Below are 19,848 nucleotides of genomic sequence, written 5' to 3' on the forward strand. Positions count from 1 at the left end.
AATGAGAGAAAGTAAATAAAGCATTTAGTGCAGGGTTTGGCACTTGCTTAGTAAGAATTCAATAAAGTGGTGGTGATAAGTTGTTATTGATGGAATTGTAGTAATAATTGTAATTATTATTTCGCCTGTATTCAAGGTAGCCTTATGACTAGGGTTTCTTTGGCTAAAGACAACACTTGAGTTTATGTGGTTCTGTATCCTCTTCCATAAAACACATCTGCACTGTTAATTCTCCAAAACAGCACATTAATCTCTATCAGCAATAAATCACATTAGTTCCTAAAAACTCAGTGTTCCTAAGGAATGGGATACCACATGCTGATGTCACTGGAAGCTGGTAGAGCGTGTGAGAAATGAACATTTGGCCTTGGAAAAATTGTTTGTTTTCCATTGTGAAATAGTATTTGAGTGTTGTCATATTCTCTATTATTAACATAGAACATATCCCAGCCCAAGTAATTCCTGGACCAATTCTGCCCATTCTACAATTCCTTTCTCCTTTTGTTTTTCTCCTTTCAGGCACAGAAAACAAACAATTGTATAATGTGATCCACGGGCAGAACACAGATTACAGCTGCACTTTCTGCTAGATCCTGAGGTGGACTGTGGAGACGAACACACTGGAACTCTAATTTTGGTTACCTTGGGTGGGGGCAGGGAGCCAGAGAAAGAGTGGTCTTCCTTCTGGAAATTCAGACTGAGGCCCTCTATGTCGAGTTTGCCTTGGATTGTCCTTAGTGCCATCAGGATCTCCAGTAGGTTCTCGCCCACTTATGACTGTGGGCTGGCCTCTGGAGGAGGAGTACTCTGTGGAGTGGCAGGGGAAAATCTGTGACACATGAACCTCCCAAAGCTTCTGTGTTTTCATACCACATTTCTCAGTCCTGACATACACCATGAACCCAGAGAACCCACCCAGTAAGGGCTTCTAGATCTCAAGAACCTGATCATGGGGTCTTTGCATGGAGATTTCATAGATTATCTCCAATCTGTTCTATTCTACTGACCACTAGAGCCTCTTCTCCAGGAGGCACCAATGAATTCGGCTAGAACATAAACCAAAACTTGTAATCCACTCTCTCACTCTTTTTTCCAAGTTGAGAAGAAAAATTACAAGTGACCACAGTAGTTTACTTTAGCTGCTTGAGCTTACTTCTCTTAAGCCCATATAATTATTGATGGCAATTCAAATTTCCAAACTGTCCCTTGCCACAGGCAAAGCAAAGTGGATCCGGCCAGATCCCTATAACCAGGGATTTCCTTCTATAGAAGGAAATTTCGAATCAAGTGAACTTCCCATGTTATCCTTGACTCTGCAATTAGTATCTGGAAAACTCAGAAAAGTTTTGGGAGTAATGATTTTGCAAATGTTTCTAATTATTATGATTGTTTATCTCATTGACTATTGTAACTTTAAATGATAGGTGAAAACCCATGATAGGTGATAAAGCATTATAATCATTTATTTTATGAAACTAGTTTGAGATGTTTACTCATTTAGCATTCAAGTGATGTCTCCTTCTGGATCCAGCTATCTTCTTGGCAGTGAAGCTTTTCCTAATTTCCACTGTCTCAACATAACGTGCCACTTCCCTACAAGGACAGTCTGTGACATCTCCAAGCCTCTACTCCTGTAAATCATCTTCTTATCAGTGATGTGTCAATAAACCTTAATAACCTGCTCTTGAATATAATGCCCTAATTTATTGGATTACTGATTTTCATGGTGTAAGTACTCCCACCATGGATGACTTCAAGCTGCCAATAGGATGTCACTGAATGATGATGAATATTTTTTCATGTGTCTGCTAGCTATTTTTATGTCTTCATTGAAGAAGTGTCTATTCATGTCTTCTGCCCATTTTTTGACTGTTTATCTGTTTTTTGGGTGTTGAATTTGTGAAGTTCTTTATAGATCTTGGATATCAGCCTTTTGTCTCTAATGTCATTTGCAAATATCTTCTCCCATTATGTGGATTGCCTCTTGTTTTGTTGACTGTTTTCTTTGCTGTGAAGAAGTTTTTGATCTTGATGAAGTCCCAAAAGTTCATTTTCACTTTTGTTTCCTTTGCCTTTGGAGATATGTCTTGAAAGAAGTTGCTGTGGCTGATGTCAAAGAGGTTACTGCCTATGTTCTCCCCTAGGATTTTGATGGATCCTGTCTCACATTTAGGTTCTTCATCCATTTTGAGTTTATCTTTGTGTATGGTGTGAAATAATTTTCAAGTTTCATTCTTTGTATATAACTGTCCACTTTTCCCAGCACCATTTATTGAAGAGACTGTCTTTTTTCCATTGGATATTTTTTTCCTGCTTTGTTGAAGATTAGTTGACCACTGAGTTGAGAGTCCATATCTGGGCTCTCTATTCTGTTCCATGGATTTATGTGTCTGTTTTTGTGCCTGTAGCATGCTATCTTGGAGATCACAGCTTTATAATATAGCTTGAAATCAAGCGTGATGCCCCTAGCTTTATTTTTCTTTTTCAACATTTCCTTGGTGATTTGGGGTCTTTTCTTGTTCCATACAAATTTTAGGATTGTTTGTTCCAGCACTTTGAAAAATGTATTTTGATCGAGATGGCGTTGAAATTATAGATTGCTCTGGGCAGCATAGACATTTTAACAATGTTTATTCTTCTGATCCATGAGCATGGAATGTTTTTCCATCTTTTTATGTATTCTTCAATTTCTTTCATGAGTGTTTTGTAGTTCCTAGAATATAGATCCTTCACTTCTTTGCTTAGGTTTATTCCAAGATATCTTATGGTTTTTGGTGTTATTGTAAATCGAATTGATTCTCCAATTTCTCTTTACAGTTACATTGTTAGTGTGTAAGAAAGCAACTGATTTCTGTGCATCGATTTTGTATCCTGCCACATTACTGAATTGCTGTATGAGTTCTAGTAATTTGGGGGTGAAGCCTTAGCCATCAGGGAAATTCAAATAAAACCACGTTGAGATACCACCTTATACTAGTTAGAATGGCAAAGATGGACACGGTAAAAAACAAAAAGTGTTGGTGAAGTGGTGGAGAAGGAGGAACCCTCTTACACTGTTGGTGGGAACGCAAGTTGGTGAAGCCACTTTTGAAAACAGTGTGGAGATTCCTCAAAAAATTAAAAATAGAGTTATCCTATGACCCAGCAGTTGCACTACTGGGTATTTGCCCCAACGATATAGATGTAGTGAAAAGGAGGGCCATATGTACTCCAATGTTCATAGCAGCAATGGCCACAATAGCTAAACTGTGGAAAGAGCTGAGATGCCCTTCAACAGAAGAATGGATAAAGAAGATGTGGTCCATATATACAATGGAATATTACTCAGCCATCAGAAAGAATGAACACCCAACTTTCGCATCAACATGGGTGGGACTGGAGGAGATTATGCTCAGTGAAATAAGTCAAACAGAGAAAGACAATTATCATATGGTTTCACTTACTTGAGGAACATAAGGAATAACATGTAGGACATTAGAAAAAGGAAAGGAGAAGTGAATTGGGGGAAATCGGAGGGGGAGATGAACCATGAGAGACTGTGGACTCTGAGAAACAAACTGAGGATTTTAGAGAGGAGGAGCGTGGAGGAATGGGTGAACCTGGTGGTGGATATTAAGGAGGGCATGTATTGCATGGAGCACTGGGTGTTGTACATAAACAATGAATCTTGGAACACTGCACCAAAAACTAATGATGTGTTTTTTGGTGACTAACATAACACAATTAAAAAAAGAAGAGGATGTCACTGAATAAGGATCTGGGAAGGGGTGCTCCTAATTGGCCCTCAGTGGTGCTCTAGCACCTCGTGCTTGATCAGCTCTTTCATAATTCCTTCTTCTTTTCCTTAATAAGTCTTCCTCAGGTTGCAATCACATTTTTATTTCTTTAGCTATTGTTTCATGTCTGACTTCCCTACTAGACTGTTCCATCAGATGTGGTTCAAGTCTGTTTTGTTTCTTACTATTTCCTGAGGATCTTGTACAGTACATGGAATTGATTATTTTTATATGTATTTAACCTTTACTAGAGGTCATATTGTATTTTCTTTTTTTCTTAAAGGATTTTGTTTGAGAGAGAGAGAGAGGGAGGGAGGGAGTACATGTGAGTGGGATGAGGGGCAGAGGGAGAGACGGAGGGAGGGGAAGAGAATCTCAAGCAGACTCCCTGCTGAGTGCAATACCTGATGTGGGGCTCAATTTCACGACCCTGAGATCATGACCTGAGCTGAAATCAAGATGTAGTTGCTTAACCAACTGAGTCACCCAGGTGCCCCTCTATCCTCTTTTTGCTCTGTGACTTTTACTTGAGTTTTGGCCTAATAGCTCATATTTTCTGAAAGCTTAGTACAGGAAAGAAGGAGTGGCTGTTTAACTTTGTTTAGGTCATATAGTTTCTACACCCTCCTTCCCCATTCAGAATGTTCTCCACCTCAGGAATCTCTCTGTTTAGTGGAGGAAAATGCCAGCTTTGTGCTTTATAAGGCTCTCTTTGCTGAGAGAGCACATGACCAAGACCTTGGCCATAAGATGTATCTGTCCCAGATCTGAATCGCCAGTTTTCCTTCCTCTTTCCTTTTCTTGCAATGTCAGTTCCTGGGGGTAGTAATTCATGAACCTTTGGTCGCTGTCTCTGAACAGCAACTACAAAATGGGCAGGAGTTGTATGGAACCCATTTGCTTCAGCTGGTGGGGTTTCTTAGGAAACGGGTTGTGGGACATTGTTTCATCTGGTCCAACTTAGATAAGGAGAGCTGTTGCCATTCTTGTTGCCACAGCTGATGATGGAGGCTTTTTAAACATCACAGAGCTGCCCCCCTAAAGGCTCTTCCTGACAGAACATGGAGGGGGGGCTTTTTCGGCAGTACAGTAATTAACAAAGAACCTGGGTTCATGATAGGCCATCAGTTCTGCACTTCCACAGATACACTGTCTGGTTTGTATCAAGCAGCACCTTATCCCATGAGTTCAAAGTGATCCATCTGTGCACACCATTTTTATAGAGTAGGTATCCAGATGTCTCTGCAAGTGGATCATTGGAGGTGCCAATTACATTAAACAATATTCAGTGAGCATCTACCTTGTGCTGGGAACAATGCTAAATACTGAGTTGGCCAGGGTAGACTCTATTACTAACCTCAAATGTCAAGGGAGTAGTTACAGGTACAATGGCTGTCAGAAAGAGAAAGGATGGTGGGACCATACCACAGAGTGACAGACAGATCTAACCTAGTCTAGGGCTCAGGAGTGCCATCCTGTCCTGCACTCCTAAGACCCATATCTGCCAGTGGGTAGCCATGTCTTTAATGCATAGTCTGCCACCTCGCAGGGCCCAGATCTCATGGTTTGTGCTTTATGAAGTGTGGTTGCTGACTATTAAATATTTCTGGGACTTCATGGCCCTCATAGGACAGCTGCCCCCAGATATTTGACTGGTATACCTACCTGGCAGTGTCTTTCTTTGCACTTTGAGCCTTGAGGGAAAGATTGGAACTTGCCAACCTCTGCATTCACTGTGCTAGGCAAGGTTCACCTGGCCAGCAGCTGGTATTCAATGAATATAAAAAGGCATGAAAAGGGCACACTGTAGAAAGGAAGCAAGTCTGACACTTGACCCGGGGCCATTTTTACAGGAAACTACTATCCTAGTGTGAAGGGATCAATTCCAATAAGGTGACTCTTAACTTCAATGTCCCATTATTTGTAACCGAAAAGAGTGTCTTCTGGTAGGATAGTTTAAAAATAATTTTAAAAATTCCTATATAGCATTCCTTATATATCAGATACTATTTTTAAGAACTTTGCATCGGTTAAGTTACTCTCAAGATCTATGAAGTGAAGGGATATCTCTTATGACTCTCATTTCACAACAGATGCACAGAGAGGGTAAGTGACTAGCCCAAGGTTACATTGCCATTAATTGGCAGAAACAGGGGTTGAGCTTGGGTGTCTGGTAATGGTGGCTATGCTCCCAACCTCTGTAGTTTATCAACTTCCTTGGAGAACACAGAGACTAGCACACTCTATTGTGCCCCCTCTCTGAAGATACTCCTCACATCCTATTTTTACTTTATGTCATTTCTTATCCTTTAGATTACATTATTGATTCTGGTACCTGAAACCCTTCTTTGCTAGTGCCTGTAAACCAGGAGTTCATTGACCGAACATAGTTTTGGAGTCACATTTTATAGACTGGAATTCTGCACCAGTGTATGATCATTTCTTATTCCATGAGGGTTTTCATTGTCACATGGCAACCTCATTAAAATAAGACACATGCTTGATCTCAAGAAACCTGTGCAATTGTTGCAAACAAATTTCTGTGCTGGCCTGTGTACAAGAGAGAGGGGAAATGACAAGCATAAGATGGCTGTTGGTGAAGGGCACAGTGATTCTACATTGGGTGAACTTTTCGGGTAAATGACCTGAAAAATTACTACCTATTCTAGAAGCCTAGGAACACTATGCCCAAGGAAAGAACCTTTGGCCATGATGATGACAACCCTGAGATTTCCTCGGTTTGCTGCCTGCAACTTCTTTGCTTTGCGGTGGATCATTGGAAGCTGCAGCTTTTAAAAACCAGAGGAGCTTTCCATAATTCACCTGAAAATCCAATAGGAAACAGAACATCCTCATTTAGTGCATATGTAAGAGGAAGAAACGCCCATAAGGGAAATGCCAGTTGAGATAGAGCATTTGGGAATGTTTTAATAAAAGAATTTATGAAGGGGCAGCTGGGTGGCTCAGTCAGTTAAGTGTCCAACTTTTGGTTTCAGCTCAGGTCATCTCGGGGTCGTGAGATCGAGGCCTGCATTGGGCTCCAAGCTCAGCACAGAGTCTCCTTCAGATTCTTTCTCCTTCTGCCCCCTCTTACCTGAGTTCTCTCTCTCAAATAAATAAATAAATAAAATCTTCAAAAAACCCCTTTCAGTAAAAGTTTTTAAACTGGCTTTAAAAATAGAGTATAATAATTATTAGTGCTTTTTACCAACTATTCCTATTATTCTCCCTTCCTGATTGCCTTGTGATTGGTAAGGGCCATGGGAACATTTGTAGCCAATGAGTCATGAGCAGAAGTGACGTGTGCTCCTTCTGGCTGAGGGTTAAACTGCTCACACGAGATGCTCTAGAGCCTTCTTTTTTCCCCTCTGCCAGCCCATCCCAAAATATACCAAAGTCACTGCTTCATCAGCCTGGGTTTTGGAGCTAAGATGACAATATGGTTGCTGACTTATTATAGAAATGTAAGTGAGAAATAAACTTTTGTTGTTTGGGGCCACTGACACTATTTGTTACTATAGCCTAACCTAGCCTTTAGCTTCTGTCTCTCTCACATCTCTTATAAATTTATTATGTATAGCATAGGCTTATATTTAGATATATCCAACAGATATATTCAAATTATTTGAGAAAAAGGCCTTATTAAGCTAAACGAAAAATCTTAAGAATCTCCCCCTCCCCGACTCTTTCCCCCCAGGAAAGGACTGAAGGGATGTTGTCTATTTCCATTTCTGGTCTAGATGACATCCTAGGGACCTCTGGTGGGCAGACGACTCCACGGTGCTGGAGGAGGTAACAGTTGGGGAGAGAAGCTATATAAGTTTCTGATATAAACTTGGTCTCACACCAGAGAATCTGATGAAGCTGAAGATTCATAGTGGTTGTACTAAGTGACATTGTATCACTAAATACTTATCATCAGTATACAACAAATTATAGTTGGTTAGAGATGGGCATGAGGGACAACCAACATTTATTTGAGTGCCTACTGAATGCTAAGCACATGACCAGGTAATTTATATTTATTATATTACTAAATTCTCATAGTACCCCTATGAGGTTGGTTTTGGCCTGGTTTTCTATCAGCACATGCTCACTCATGATTTACCCACTGCTCTTACTTTTTCCTATTGTAGAAAATATTCCTCTAAAATTTGGTTGCTCTTGGACTGTGCTTTGTATCCACCCACAAATGTAAGCTTGGAAAGTGCAGTGCTCAGAGCAAGAGCCCTGGACTTGTCACTGGGTAGCCTTTATCTCTGCCCTGGGTCTGCTATTAATTCTCTGGGTGTGCTGCACTATTTCCTTCCCAACTATGGGTCTTGATTTCCTAATTAGAAAAATGGTGGTTATATTATATTTCAAAGATACCTCCCACCTGTAACTCTCTAGGAACTGTCCTGATACATCCTAGTCAAATTTACCATTCTTATCTCACAACTTACAGACTAACCAACTCGTCAATGAGACTCAAGTGAGCCCATTATCCTAAATCTGTAACCATCTCAATATTGCTAAGAGCAGACAATGAAAGTCAGGACAGAGAAGTCTTTGAAAAAGAAATCAAATAGGGCTGAGACAATCCATTTTCTCTTCTTGTCTATTCTGACTAGAGAATTCCACATATGAATAAAAATAAGCTTTGTATCTTAGGGCTTAATAGTAAAGGTTATTTTTTAAAAAGAAACCAAACTTTTAATTCTATTACTCTAGTGGATACAAGTAAAATAAACAAAGGAAACCACACTTTTTTTTTTTTTTTTTGACAGAAAGAGATCACAAATAGGCAGAGAGGCAGGCAGAGGGAGAGGAGGAAGCAGGCTCCCTGCTGAGCAGAGAGCCCAGTGCAGGGCTCAATCCTAGGACCCTGAGATCATGACCTGAGTTGGAGGCAGAGACTTAACCCACTGAGCCACCCAGGTGCCCCAGGAAACTGCACTTAAAATAGCAACATGGTTGTACCATTTCTGGAGAGTCCCTCCTAGAAAATTTCTGGCAAATGATCTTGACTGTTATTAACTGTAGAGGAACTTCATGCCTCAAGAAAATGCAGCTCAGTTGAGATTGGAGAAGAAATCCTGAAGCGATAGGATCCAGGGTCTTCAGCTCTTTCTGGAGCTTTTGTAGTAAGCCAGAGCTCAAAGGGTGTCATCTGAGCTCTTTTCTGACCAGGGCAAGAAGGAAAGCATCTTCTCTTGTTGTTCCACTTGGCTTCTGGTCAAAATCCTGACCTAAGAGCAATAGCAATAGTAAATTAACAGGGGTCTAAAAGAAAAAGCCTGAAGGCCAATGCAAGGAAGCAGAAGCCTAGTGGGGCTGGTAGCAGAGCACCCACTTGCAGGCCTGGCCTAGAACAGGGCAAATTGGTAACACTGGAGGCAGATGTTCAGTCTGGGTGTATTCTTCAGTTTGCAATGCCTCAGGACCTTTGCCTGCAGGAGAAGGAAAGAAGCAAATCATTTTAGAGTGCATACTCTTGTTGGAAGGCTCCTTAAGTTATAGCACAGGTCTTCTGTAAATTATTTTTTTAATTAAAAGGGAATTTAGAATGCCACGTCTTAGAGACCCTTTGGATCTGGGAGGAAGAAGGTAGGAGAAAGATGGAGAAAGATGAGAAGTTCAGTTGAGAAATCAGAGCTTTGTCTTTGAGCTCACCAGAGAACTTAGCTTCTTGCAGCTGATTGGACATAGGGCCTCTAATGTCCCCCAGTCCATCCTCTCAGAAGTTCTCATCTGCTCCACGTTAGAATCTACAGGCATCAAATAATACCCTTCATTCACAATAGAAAACAAGTCCCGTCTTAGTATAGGTATGACAGGCTGGGCAGAAATGTCCCTTGCCATTTGTTCCAGGGGCCAGTCTCTCATATTTCTTCTGGGGAAGCCATGGATATAGGATAGGGACTGGTCTCCAGTAGGTACAGAGCTGCAGTGGGCATTTGACTGGCTGTGAATCTTAAAGAAACAAAGACAAATGGTAGTAAGGTTCAGAAGGGGAGAGGAAAAGAGAAAGAGGAGAGAAGGGAGAATATGAGTGAGGAACCAATCTTTTATTTATTTATTTATTTAAAGATTTTATTTATTTATTTGACAGACAGAGATCACAAGTAGGCAGAGAGGCAGGCAGAGAGAGAGAAGGAAGCCGGCTCCCTGCCGAGCAGAGAGCCCGATGCAGGGCTCAATCCAAGGATCCTGGGATCATGACCTGAGCCGAAGGCAGAGGCTTTAACCCACTGAGCCACCCAGGCGCCCCAAATCTTTAAAACACATTCCCAGTTCCAAATAACTTCAACCCATATACTCATTGAATCATTCAGTCCCCCCAAAAGAAAGCTTGCCTCAACATCGATCTCAGCATTATGCAATTAACATATCTGACAAATATATTAACAATAAAACAATGCTGTTTCTTTTGTGCAAGAAAGAAGGTGTCTGTGTTAGACAAAGGAAAAGTAGGTCTAACATAAGGTATTCATAGACAAAAGTCAAGTTCTTATTAGAGATAAAGGTATCCTTAGGCTGTTTTATTTTTATTTATTTATTTCTTTTAAGTAGGCTCCAAGCCCAAAGTGGTGCTTGACCTTATAACCCTGAGATTAAGAGTCAAATATTCTCCTGACTGAGCCCACCAGGCACCCCCTTAGGCTGTTGTAATTAGCAGATTGAGGAAGGGCAGCAAAGGCAATTATAAGTTTTGTCAAGATTGGAATAGAAGAGATTAAAAAGCCCAGCATGTTTTATCCTAAGAGCAATGTTATTAAAGGTTACAATAGAATAAATGATGGAACAAAGGTTAAGGATAAAGTGTCATTCCCTCTTGCAATGGAGTATGGTATATTAATTATGTTTTTTTAAAATTTTCTAGATTTTATGATGTTTTGACATCTTGGGTATCCTTGCTGGCTGGAAGACATTGCCCTTCCCAGGGTTAATTAATTTCTCTCCAAGCAAATATTTCCCCTGCCCCAAATCAACCCAGTCCAGATACTAGACAGCTAGGGACAGCCCTTAGGCTTGAAGCCTGCTGGAATTATTCAGACTAGCCAGTTCTAAGCTATTTACCCTACCCTGCCTTGCCTTTCCTGTGGAAACCTCAGTAAAGGCTATAGCCTGGGATTTTGCCTCACTTCTGCCTCCTGACTGAGTGTGGCACTCCCCCATGTGATCCTGTGATGTCTCATATCCCCTTTTTGTGGGAAATGTTACTAAACTATTCTTTCAAAAGCAGTTGTCACTATATCTGTTATCTTATCATACCAGATAAAAAAACATCTTGGGTACAAATTGACACACATGGTTATTTTTAGTATCAAACAATTGAAAGGAGACAGTTACCAGAATGATTCACTGGAAACTCAATGTCTGTACTCATTGATTGGCATGTTAAAAAACCTGTCAGTATGGATAAAAACCTACAGGAGCTTTATAGTCATGAAGCATTTTAAAGAAAAATCAAGAGGCTCTCTAGAGTGGGAGGAGTGAACAGGAGTGGCGGAGAGTTCTAGAATAGACATAAAAATAACAAGACATTTATTGGACACATAATCTGTACAAGGCACAATATGGATGCTTTGTTTATGTCATTCCATTTAATCTTTACAACAAGTTCTCATCCATTTTGAGTTTACCTTTGTGTATGGTGTGAGAGAATGGTCAAGTTTCGTTCTCCTGTATATAGCTGTCCATTTTCCCCAGCACCATTTGTTGAAGAGACTGTCTTTTTTCTACCGGATATTTTTTCCTGCTTTGTTGAAGATTAGTTGACCACTGAGTTGAGGGTCCATATCTGGGCTCTCTATTCTGTTCCATTGACCTATGAGTATGTTTTTGTGCCAGTACCTCGCTGTCTTGGTGTTCATAGCATTGTAATATAGCTTGAAATCAGGCAATGCGATGCCGCAACTTTGTTTTTCTTTTTCAAATTTTCCTTGGCAATTTGGGATCTTTTCTGGTTCCATACAAATTTTAGGATTGTTTGTTCCAGCACTTTTTTGATCAAGATGGTGTTGAAATTATAAATTGCTCTGGGCAGCATAGACATTTTAACAATGTTTATTCTTCTGATCCATGAGCATAGAATGTTTTTCCACCTTTTCATGTCTTTTTAAATTTTTTTCATGAGTGTTTTATAGTTCCTAGAATATAGATCCTTCACCTCTTTGGTTAGGTTTATTCCAGGATATCTTATGGTTTTTGGTGCTATTATAAATGGAATCAATTCTCTAATTTCTCTTTCTATAGTTACATTGTTCGTGTATAAGAAAGCAACTGATTTCTGTGCATTGATTTTGTATCCTGCCACATTACTGAATTGCTGTATGAGTTCTAGTAATTTGGGGATAGAGTCTTTTGGGTTTTCACATAAAGTATCATGTCCTCTGTGAAGAAGGAGAGTTTGAATTCTTCTTTGCCAATTTAAATGCCTTTTATTTCTTTTTGTTGTCTTACTTGGTGTTGCTAAGACTTCTAGGACTATGTTGGACAATAGTGGAGAGAGTGAGCATCCTGTCATGTTCCTGATCTCAAGGGAAAGGTTCTCAGCTTTTCCCTAAATGAGAATGATGGTCACTGTGGATTTTTCATAGATGGATTTTATGAAGTTGAGTGTTCCCTCTATCCCTTATACTCTGAAGTGAGACAGGAATCCATCAAAATACTAGAGGAGAACATAGGCAGTAAACTCTTCAACATTGGCCACAGCAACTTCTTTGAAGATATGTCTCCAAAGGCAAAGGAAACAAAAGTGAAATGAACTTTTGGGACTTCATCAAGATGAAAAGCTTCTGCACAGCAAAGGAAACAGTCAACAACACAAAGGGGCAACCCATGGAATGGGAGAAGATATTCGCAAATGACATTACAGACAAAGGGCTGATATCCAGGATCTATAAAGAACTTATCAAACTCAACACACACAAAACAGATAACCATGTCAAAAAATGGGCAGAAGACATGAACAGACACTTCTCCAAAGAAGACATACAAGTGGTTAACAGACACATGAAAAAATGTTCCTCATCATTAACCATCAGGGAGATTCAAATCAAAACCATATTGAGATACCACCTTATACCGGTCAGAATGGCAAAGATTGACAAGGTAAGAAACAATAAGTGTTGGAGAGGATGTAGAGAAGGAGGAACCCTCTTACACTGTTGGTGGGAATGCAAGTTGGTACAGCTACTTTTGAAAACAGTGTGGAAGTTCCTCAAAAAATTAAAAATAGAGTTACCTTATGACCCAGCAATTGCATTACTGAGTATTTACCCCAAAGATACAGATATAGTGAAAAGAAGGGCCACGTGCACCCCAATGTTCATATCAGCAATGTCCACAATAGCCAAACTGTGGAAAGAGCTGATATGCCCTTAACAGATGAATGGATAAAGAAGATGTGGTTCATATGTACAACGGAATATTACTCAGCCATCAGAAAGGATGAATACCCAACTTTTGAATCAACATGAATGGGATTAGAGGAAATTATGCTAAGTGAAGTAAGTCAATCAGAGAAAGTAAATTATCATATGGTTTCACTTATTTGTGGAGCATAAGGAATAGCATAAGAGGACATTAGGAGAAGGAAAGGGAAAAGCTAAGCGGGGGGTAATTGGAGTGGGAGATGAACCATGAGTGACTATGGACTCTGGGAAACAGAGTTTTAGAAGGGATGCGGGTGGGGGAATGGGCTAGCCCAGTGATGCACTGGGTATTATACACAAACAATGAATCATGGAACACTACATCAAAAACTAATGATGTACTGTATGGTGACTAACATAATTAAAAAAAAATAAAGATGGGCTATGAAGTGGCTATGAGAACTTAGATAAAAGAATAAAATATTTTGTTTAAATAAAATCTTTACAACAAGCCTATAAGGCAGGTAGTCTTAGTATCCTTTTATATTTCAGAAGTTAAGTAAGTTTATTAAATATAATTTAAGAAATATTTATGGCTTGCCTAACCTGGGCCAAGCCTGGTGATAGGCCCTACAGGGCACAAAACAGATTTGGCTCCTGCTCTAATGGAGCTTGTAGATGTGAGGGGACAGCAAGCACTCATGACAGCACCACATGGAGCAGTGAGGGTCACTGTCAGAACTGTCCACAGAACCACCTAATCTGGACTTGGTGGCTCAGGTCTGGAGGCACTGACATTTAAGTCTAGGCTTGAAAGATGAATTAGATTTGAATTTGAATAGGCTAAGGAGTAGAGAGGAAGGAGAAGAGAAGAAGGAAGGGCCCAGGAAAAGGAAACTGGATATTAAAAACCTTAAAGGTACACACAGGTTCCTAAGAGAGAGAGGAATACTTCCAGAGCATAGTTTAAGTTTTGAAAAAGGCAAAAGGTAAGGCTGCAGAGGGAGACAGGAGAATGGGGGTGAATTGCCTCAAGTCTGATTAGCCTCTGCTTTCTTCTGAGGGCAGTGGGAGCCATGGATATGTTTTCAGTGGAGCTATTATTAGGTCAGAGTTGTCCAAAACTTACCTCCTAGTAAATTTGCAGATGAGAATTGAACCCTGCTTTGTACCACTACCCCAGCATGAGAAAAGATTCAGCATTCTGTCCACAAGGCAGATTCATGTTTTAAATATCTGGCTAGCCATTTCGGGTGTTTCTTTTTTTCTTTTTCTTTTCTTTTCTTTTCTCTTCTTTTCTTTTCTTTTCTCTTCTTTTCTTTTCTTTCTCTCTTTCTTTCTTTCTTTCTTCTTTTTTTTAAGATTTTATTTATCTATTTGACAGAGAGATCACAAGTAGGCAGAGAGGCAGGCAGAGAAATAGAGGGGGGAAGCAGGCTTCCTGCTGAGCAGAGAACCTGATGCAGGGCTCGATCCCAGGACCCTGAGATCATGACCTGAGCAGAAGGCAGAGGCTTACCCCAATGAGCCACCCAGGTGCCCCATTAGGTGTTTCTTAGAACAATATGTTTCATGGGAAATTTTTTTCGGTAATAGAAAACATTTCCATTTTCAGCCATGTATAAATATTTTTCTGTCTCTGAGAATTGATACACTTCTACACTGCAGTATTCTGAAGGACCATGTATCAATACTTCATCAAGCCCATGGAGTCAAGATGTCCCTTTTTTCATTTAAACACCAAAGCTTACTGAGGACCTTTGTTTTCAGCACTACGAGTACAAGTGAGCAAGGCAGGTAGAATTCCGGCCCTCATTGATCTTTCAGCCCAAGTATCACGGAATAAATTTTATGACCTCTCCTATGGAAAGAGGAATATACATTCTACTCCTAGGACTGCTGCAAGCAATGAGTATTATAATGTGTTTTAAACACTTTGTGAATTCCAGAACTTTGGTATTTGCTGTCTATCTCCCTCCAATAGAGTGTGAGCTCTGGGTGGACCAGAACTGTCTTGTGTCCTGCTGACTCCCAGCATTTAAGAACACTGCCAGATTGGAAGACCAAATAGAGAAACATGGTGTCAGAGTGGCGATGATGGCTTGTTCAGGCCCCAGATGTGTGGGAATTTACATTTCTCTCTTCACTGACATCAATCACGCTGGACTGCTGTTTCTCAAAACAATGTATCCACAAAGTGTCAAAATAGATAAAATGGAAAATGTTGACTAAGAATCACCATGTTTCTGACTTTAGGAATTAGCAGAATATCTATAAAATCTCCAGTATTATAAGTTTCTGTCATTTGCTTTACTTTGAATCACAAAACAGTGTTTGAGGATGACACGATAGCCTGAAATGAGTTTGGGGCATAATACTAGTTTTGTGTTAGTTACCTAGAGGAATTGTTACAAAAGGAGCACACAAATCTAACACAGATTTAGTATATCTTCTTGGGGTGTTGGAAACTTGCAAGTTTCTTGTTTTAAGATTACATATAAATTATTTTAAGGTGGTTGTATTGTGCAGTCCATGAACACTTTCCTCCAAGACAAGTGACACAACAAATTATCTTAATATTGCACAATGCATGGCTGGGGCTTGTGAGAAAATCCACAGAGACAGCATCAAATGCAGATTTGAAAATTTCTGTTTCTTCAACATTTTAGACCAAGGTGTTGACGTGTTCTAGAAAGCTGTTAAATGGCTCAAAAAGATATGCTAGTGATAATAAATACAACCACAAGAAAGATGCATATAAAAAACTTAATAAGATTTCTCAAGAAATGTAGAATTGAAAAAAAAGCAGTATTTCCAAATTAATAGATTTAACATATGATGTTAATATATACCATAACCCAATACAATATTAGAATTAATCATTTGACTGTTTTGTTTATGTTTGTAAAAATTTATGTTTTCTTTACATTTTAACTTATGATTATGGAAAACATCAAACATAGTCACATGTATCCAGGATAGGATAAGGGAACTCCCATATACTCATCTCCAAGCTGTAATTATCAGCTGACATTCTTGTTTTATTTATACCCACATCACCCGGGCCACCAGAAATGAAGGAAACCACAGATGGTGTATTACTTCATCCACATCTTTTTCAGCATGCCTCTATAAAGCAGTGGTCTTTAAAATGATGTCCTTGGGCTAGAAGCCTCAGCACCCCCTAGAAATGTGTTAGGAATGTGAATTCTTGAGACCCAGCCCAAAACCACCAAATGAGAATTTCTGGGTTTGGGGTCCCAAAATCTGTGTTTTAGTAAGCCCTCCAGTACTTGTAATGCATGCTAAAGTTTGAGAACCATTGCCTTAAGGATAACTACTCTTTGAAAATATAACCATGATAACATTATGATACTTTAAAAAATGGTAATCCCTTGGGGTGCCTGGGATTTAGGTGACTTAATCCTTAGGTGACTGCCTTGGGCTCAGGTCATGATCCCAGGTTCCTGGGATGGAGCCCTGCATTGGTATCCCTGCTCAGCAGGAAGCCTGCTTCTCCCTCTCCCCCTGCTTGTGTTCCCTCCCTCACTGTATCCTTCTCTGTCAAATAAATAAAATCTTTAAAAAAAATGGTAATCCCTTAACATCATCTAATATCCAGGCAATTATTCAAAAGCTCCCAATTATCTGATAAATCTTATTTTTACAGTTTGTTTATTCAAAACAGGAACCAATAAGATCCATATATTGCCTTTGACTTAAATCTTTTACACCTTTTAAAAATTCTACTTCTTCCTTTACCCCCTGCCCCTTTGTGTGCAGTTTTTCTCCTTGCAATTTATTTGTTGAAGAAGCTCTGTTGTCTGCCTTATAAAATTTTCCATGGTCTGGATTTTGTTGCTTGTATTTCTATGTTGTTCAACAAACTTTCACATTATTTATTGTAAAATAATAGCCAGAACCAGGGTCTTGATCTTCTTCAAGTTCAATTGTTTTAAGTAAGATCTTTACATAGCTGGTATATTGCCCCATGTGAACAAATGCTGTCAGGTTGTCTTTCTTTTCATAGGTGCTGATAACTCATTGCTTTAGTCCATTTTTTTTAATTTTTATTTTTTCCATTAGCATTTTGGAAATGATGATATTTTTATTCTATTATAAGTCTTCCCTTATTAATAGATTAATCGGAATACTATTCTACAGAGAAACTGCCCTCATTAGCTATTATCTAAAATACAGTTTGTATAGAAAAGGAAAACAATAAATGCTCCTTTGATTGAACAGTTTTAAAAGTAGTTTTTTCCCTAGTATTCTTCAGAGGTGACCAATAAGCTTTTGTTATTTTCTTTTTTTAAGAATCACTATAAAGTTAGAGATTTAAATATATATATAATGTGTTTAAATTACTATAATTGTATGTATTGTTTTACTGATAGCCAAAATGTAACTGGTTTGAGTTGTTTGTTTGTAGTGAGAGCCATTTTAAATTAGATTCCAAATCTTTTTTTTTTTTTTTTTTTTTTTTTTTTACAAAAAGCGGTGTTGGTTATCTTCACTGATTTTGGTATAAATAGATGTTCCAGGCTCAAAGCTGGGATCAGCCTTCAGAATTTACCAAACACGATGCAGGTGCTCGAATACTTGTTGTTATAGGGTTGGTCATTGTTTCTGTGTTTTTTCCAGTGAACAAAGTTAGGAAATCTATTTTCTTAAAAGGAGTTCATACTGATATTCCCAATTCAAATGTTAGGACTTTGGGGTTTTATAAAAGCTCATCAGTACTATATTTCATTTCTCCTACACTAGAAATCCCAAATCTAAAACCACCAATATAATGACTCATTTACTTTATTCTACAATACATACACACAATAACAATGTCAACATAACGGTTACTGAAAACACTTGGAGACAGTTTTTCAAAAAATATTTTCCTCAGGGTATACATCTCATTAGAGACACACAGTGAAGTCATTATGTTTTAAAATCATTTTGGGGTGCCTGGGTGGTTCAGTTCCTTAAGGCTCTGACTCTTCATTTCGGCTCTGGTCATGATCTCAGGGCTGTAAGATCAGAGTTGTGAGATAAGAGCCCTGAGTTAGGCTCTACGCTCAGCAGGGAGTCCCTCTCTCTCTCCCTCTGACCCTCCTCTGGCTCACGTGCATGCTCTCTCTTAAATAAATAAATACCTCTTTTAAAAAATCATTTACAATAGTTTCATTCTCTTTGGTTTTATTTCCAGTGAGTACATAGGTCCATGTGGTACCCAGCCTCCAAAGTGGCTCTAAGTAGTCCCTGCCTCCTAGGGCTCATGGTCTTGTGTGGTCCTTCCCCCACCACATCTCATGAGGATTATCTCTGTAACCAGTAGAATACTGGAGCATCACGTGTCACTTCTGAGATTAGGTTATTACAGACATTGGGCTTACTGCTATGGTTGGGTGCACACATTCTCTCTATCTTCCTTTCCAGCATAACTCATCTCTGGGATGCCAGATACCATGTCTTGAGTAGCCCTATGGAGAGGCTCCAGTACAAAAAAGACTGTTATCTCTGGCAACAATTAGCAAGTAGCTGAGGCCTCTATCAATAGCCACTCAAATAAGCGGAGAAGTGCATCTTCTTGCCCTGGTCAAGCCTTCAGGTGACTGTATTCCTGGCCAACATTTGGAGTGAAATTTAAGGGGAGACCTTGAGCTAGAAGCACTCATTTAAGCTGCTCCTGGATTCTTGTCCCTCAGATATAGTGCAAGATGATACATGGTTATTATATTGATTTATGTAGCTATGTTTTGGGACAATTTGTTATTCAGCAATAGATAACTAACAGAGACTTATTTTGTTTTTGATTTTTAGGAATTGGTTTTTTAATTTTCTAATTTGTTTTAGATTTATGTGAAATATTTATGTGATTCCAAAGCCAAATCTATAAAAATGAATAATTCAGAGATGAGTTGTTTCTGTTTTTGATCCTTCCAACATTTTCCCTTTATCTCCAAGTGATAACCACTTTAAAAAATCCTTTTTATTAATTCCTTCATTTTGAAAAACATAAGAAGTAGATAGAGGATAGATAGACAATACACAGACAGACAGATAGATAATAGATAGATACTTCGAAGCATAGTCTATGTATTTTTCTTCACCTTGCTTTCACTTAGTTAATGCTGTATCTAGCTAGATTACTCCATACAATGATACACAGTGATATTCATATACTGTCAAACTGTTTCTTTGTGATATTCTTCATTCCTTCTTACAGTTTTAAAGGTTTTATAATACTCTGTGTGGATGTGGATGTACTGTAATTTATTCAACCAATCCCTTATGGATGAAAATTTAGGTCTTTATATTTTTTTTTTTTGTAACAAGTAATGTTACAATGAATACTTTCTGCATAAATCTTTTCCACATTTTTTCCAGTGTATCCTTGGGATAGATTTCTGAAAGTGAGATTTTTCATGTCAACAAATAAATGCATATGTAGTTTTGCTAATTATTGCCAAATTTCCTGCCAAAGTGGTTTTTTACTTTAAACTTCTTCTACCTTCCAACAAAGTATGTTGTCAATTTTCTGGATTTTTGCCAACATAATTGTGAGAAATTATATCTCAGGGTGGTGTTAATTTATGTTCCTTTTATTAAGAGCAATGCTATATTTTTTGATATGCTTAGGGACCATGTACATTTATCTTGCTGTGAACCGTCCATATATTTTGCCCATTTTTCTAATAGTTTACTGTCTTTTT

General features: G+C 38.9%; 1 protein-coding gene across 1 annotated transcript in view; it reads right to left on the reverse strand.

Annotated features, from left to right (window-relative positions):
* CUNH1orf87 (chromosome unknown C1orf87 homolog) overlaps positions 1-19,848 on the reverse strand; it is an 89,320-nt gene that overhangs the window by 40,099 nt on the left and 29,373 nt on the right. The window contains 4 exon segments of the mRNA XM_032839775.1: positions 643-809; positions 6,488-6,599; positions 8,739-9,002; positions 9,594-9,723. Coding sequence (XP_032695666.1) covers positions 643-809; positions 6,488-6,599; positions 8,739-9,002; positions 9,594-9,723 — 673 coding nt within the window.

The sequence above is a fragment of the Lontra canadensis genome, unplaced genomic scaffold (genome assembly GCF_010015895.1).
Source record: "Lontra canadensis isolate GAN:19392208 unplaced genomic scaffold, GSC_riverotter_1.0 scaffold109, whole genome shotgun sequence".
Classification (NCBI taxonomy): domain Eukaryota; kingdom Metazoa; phylum Chordata; class Mammalia; order Carnivora; family Mustelidae; genus Lontra; species Lontra canadensis.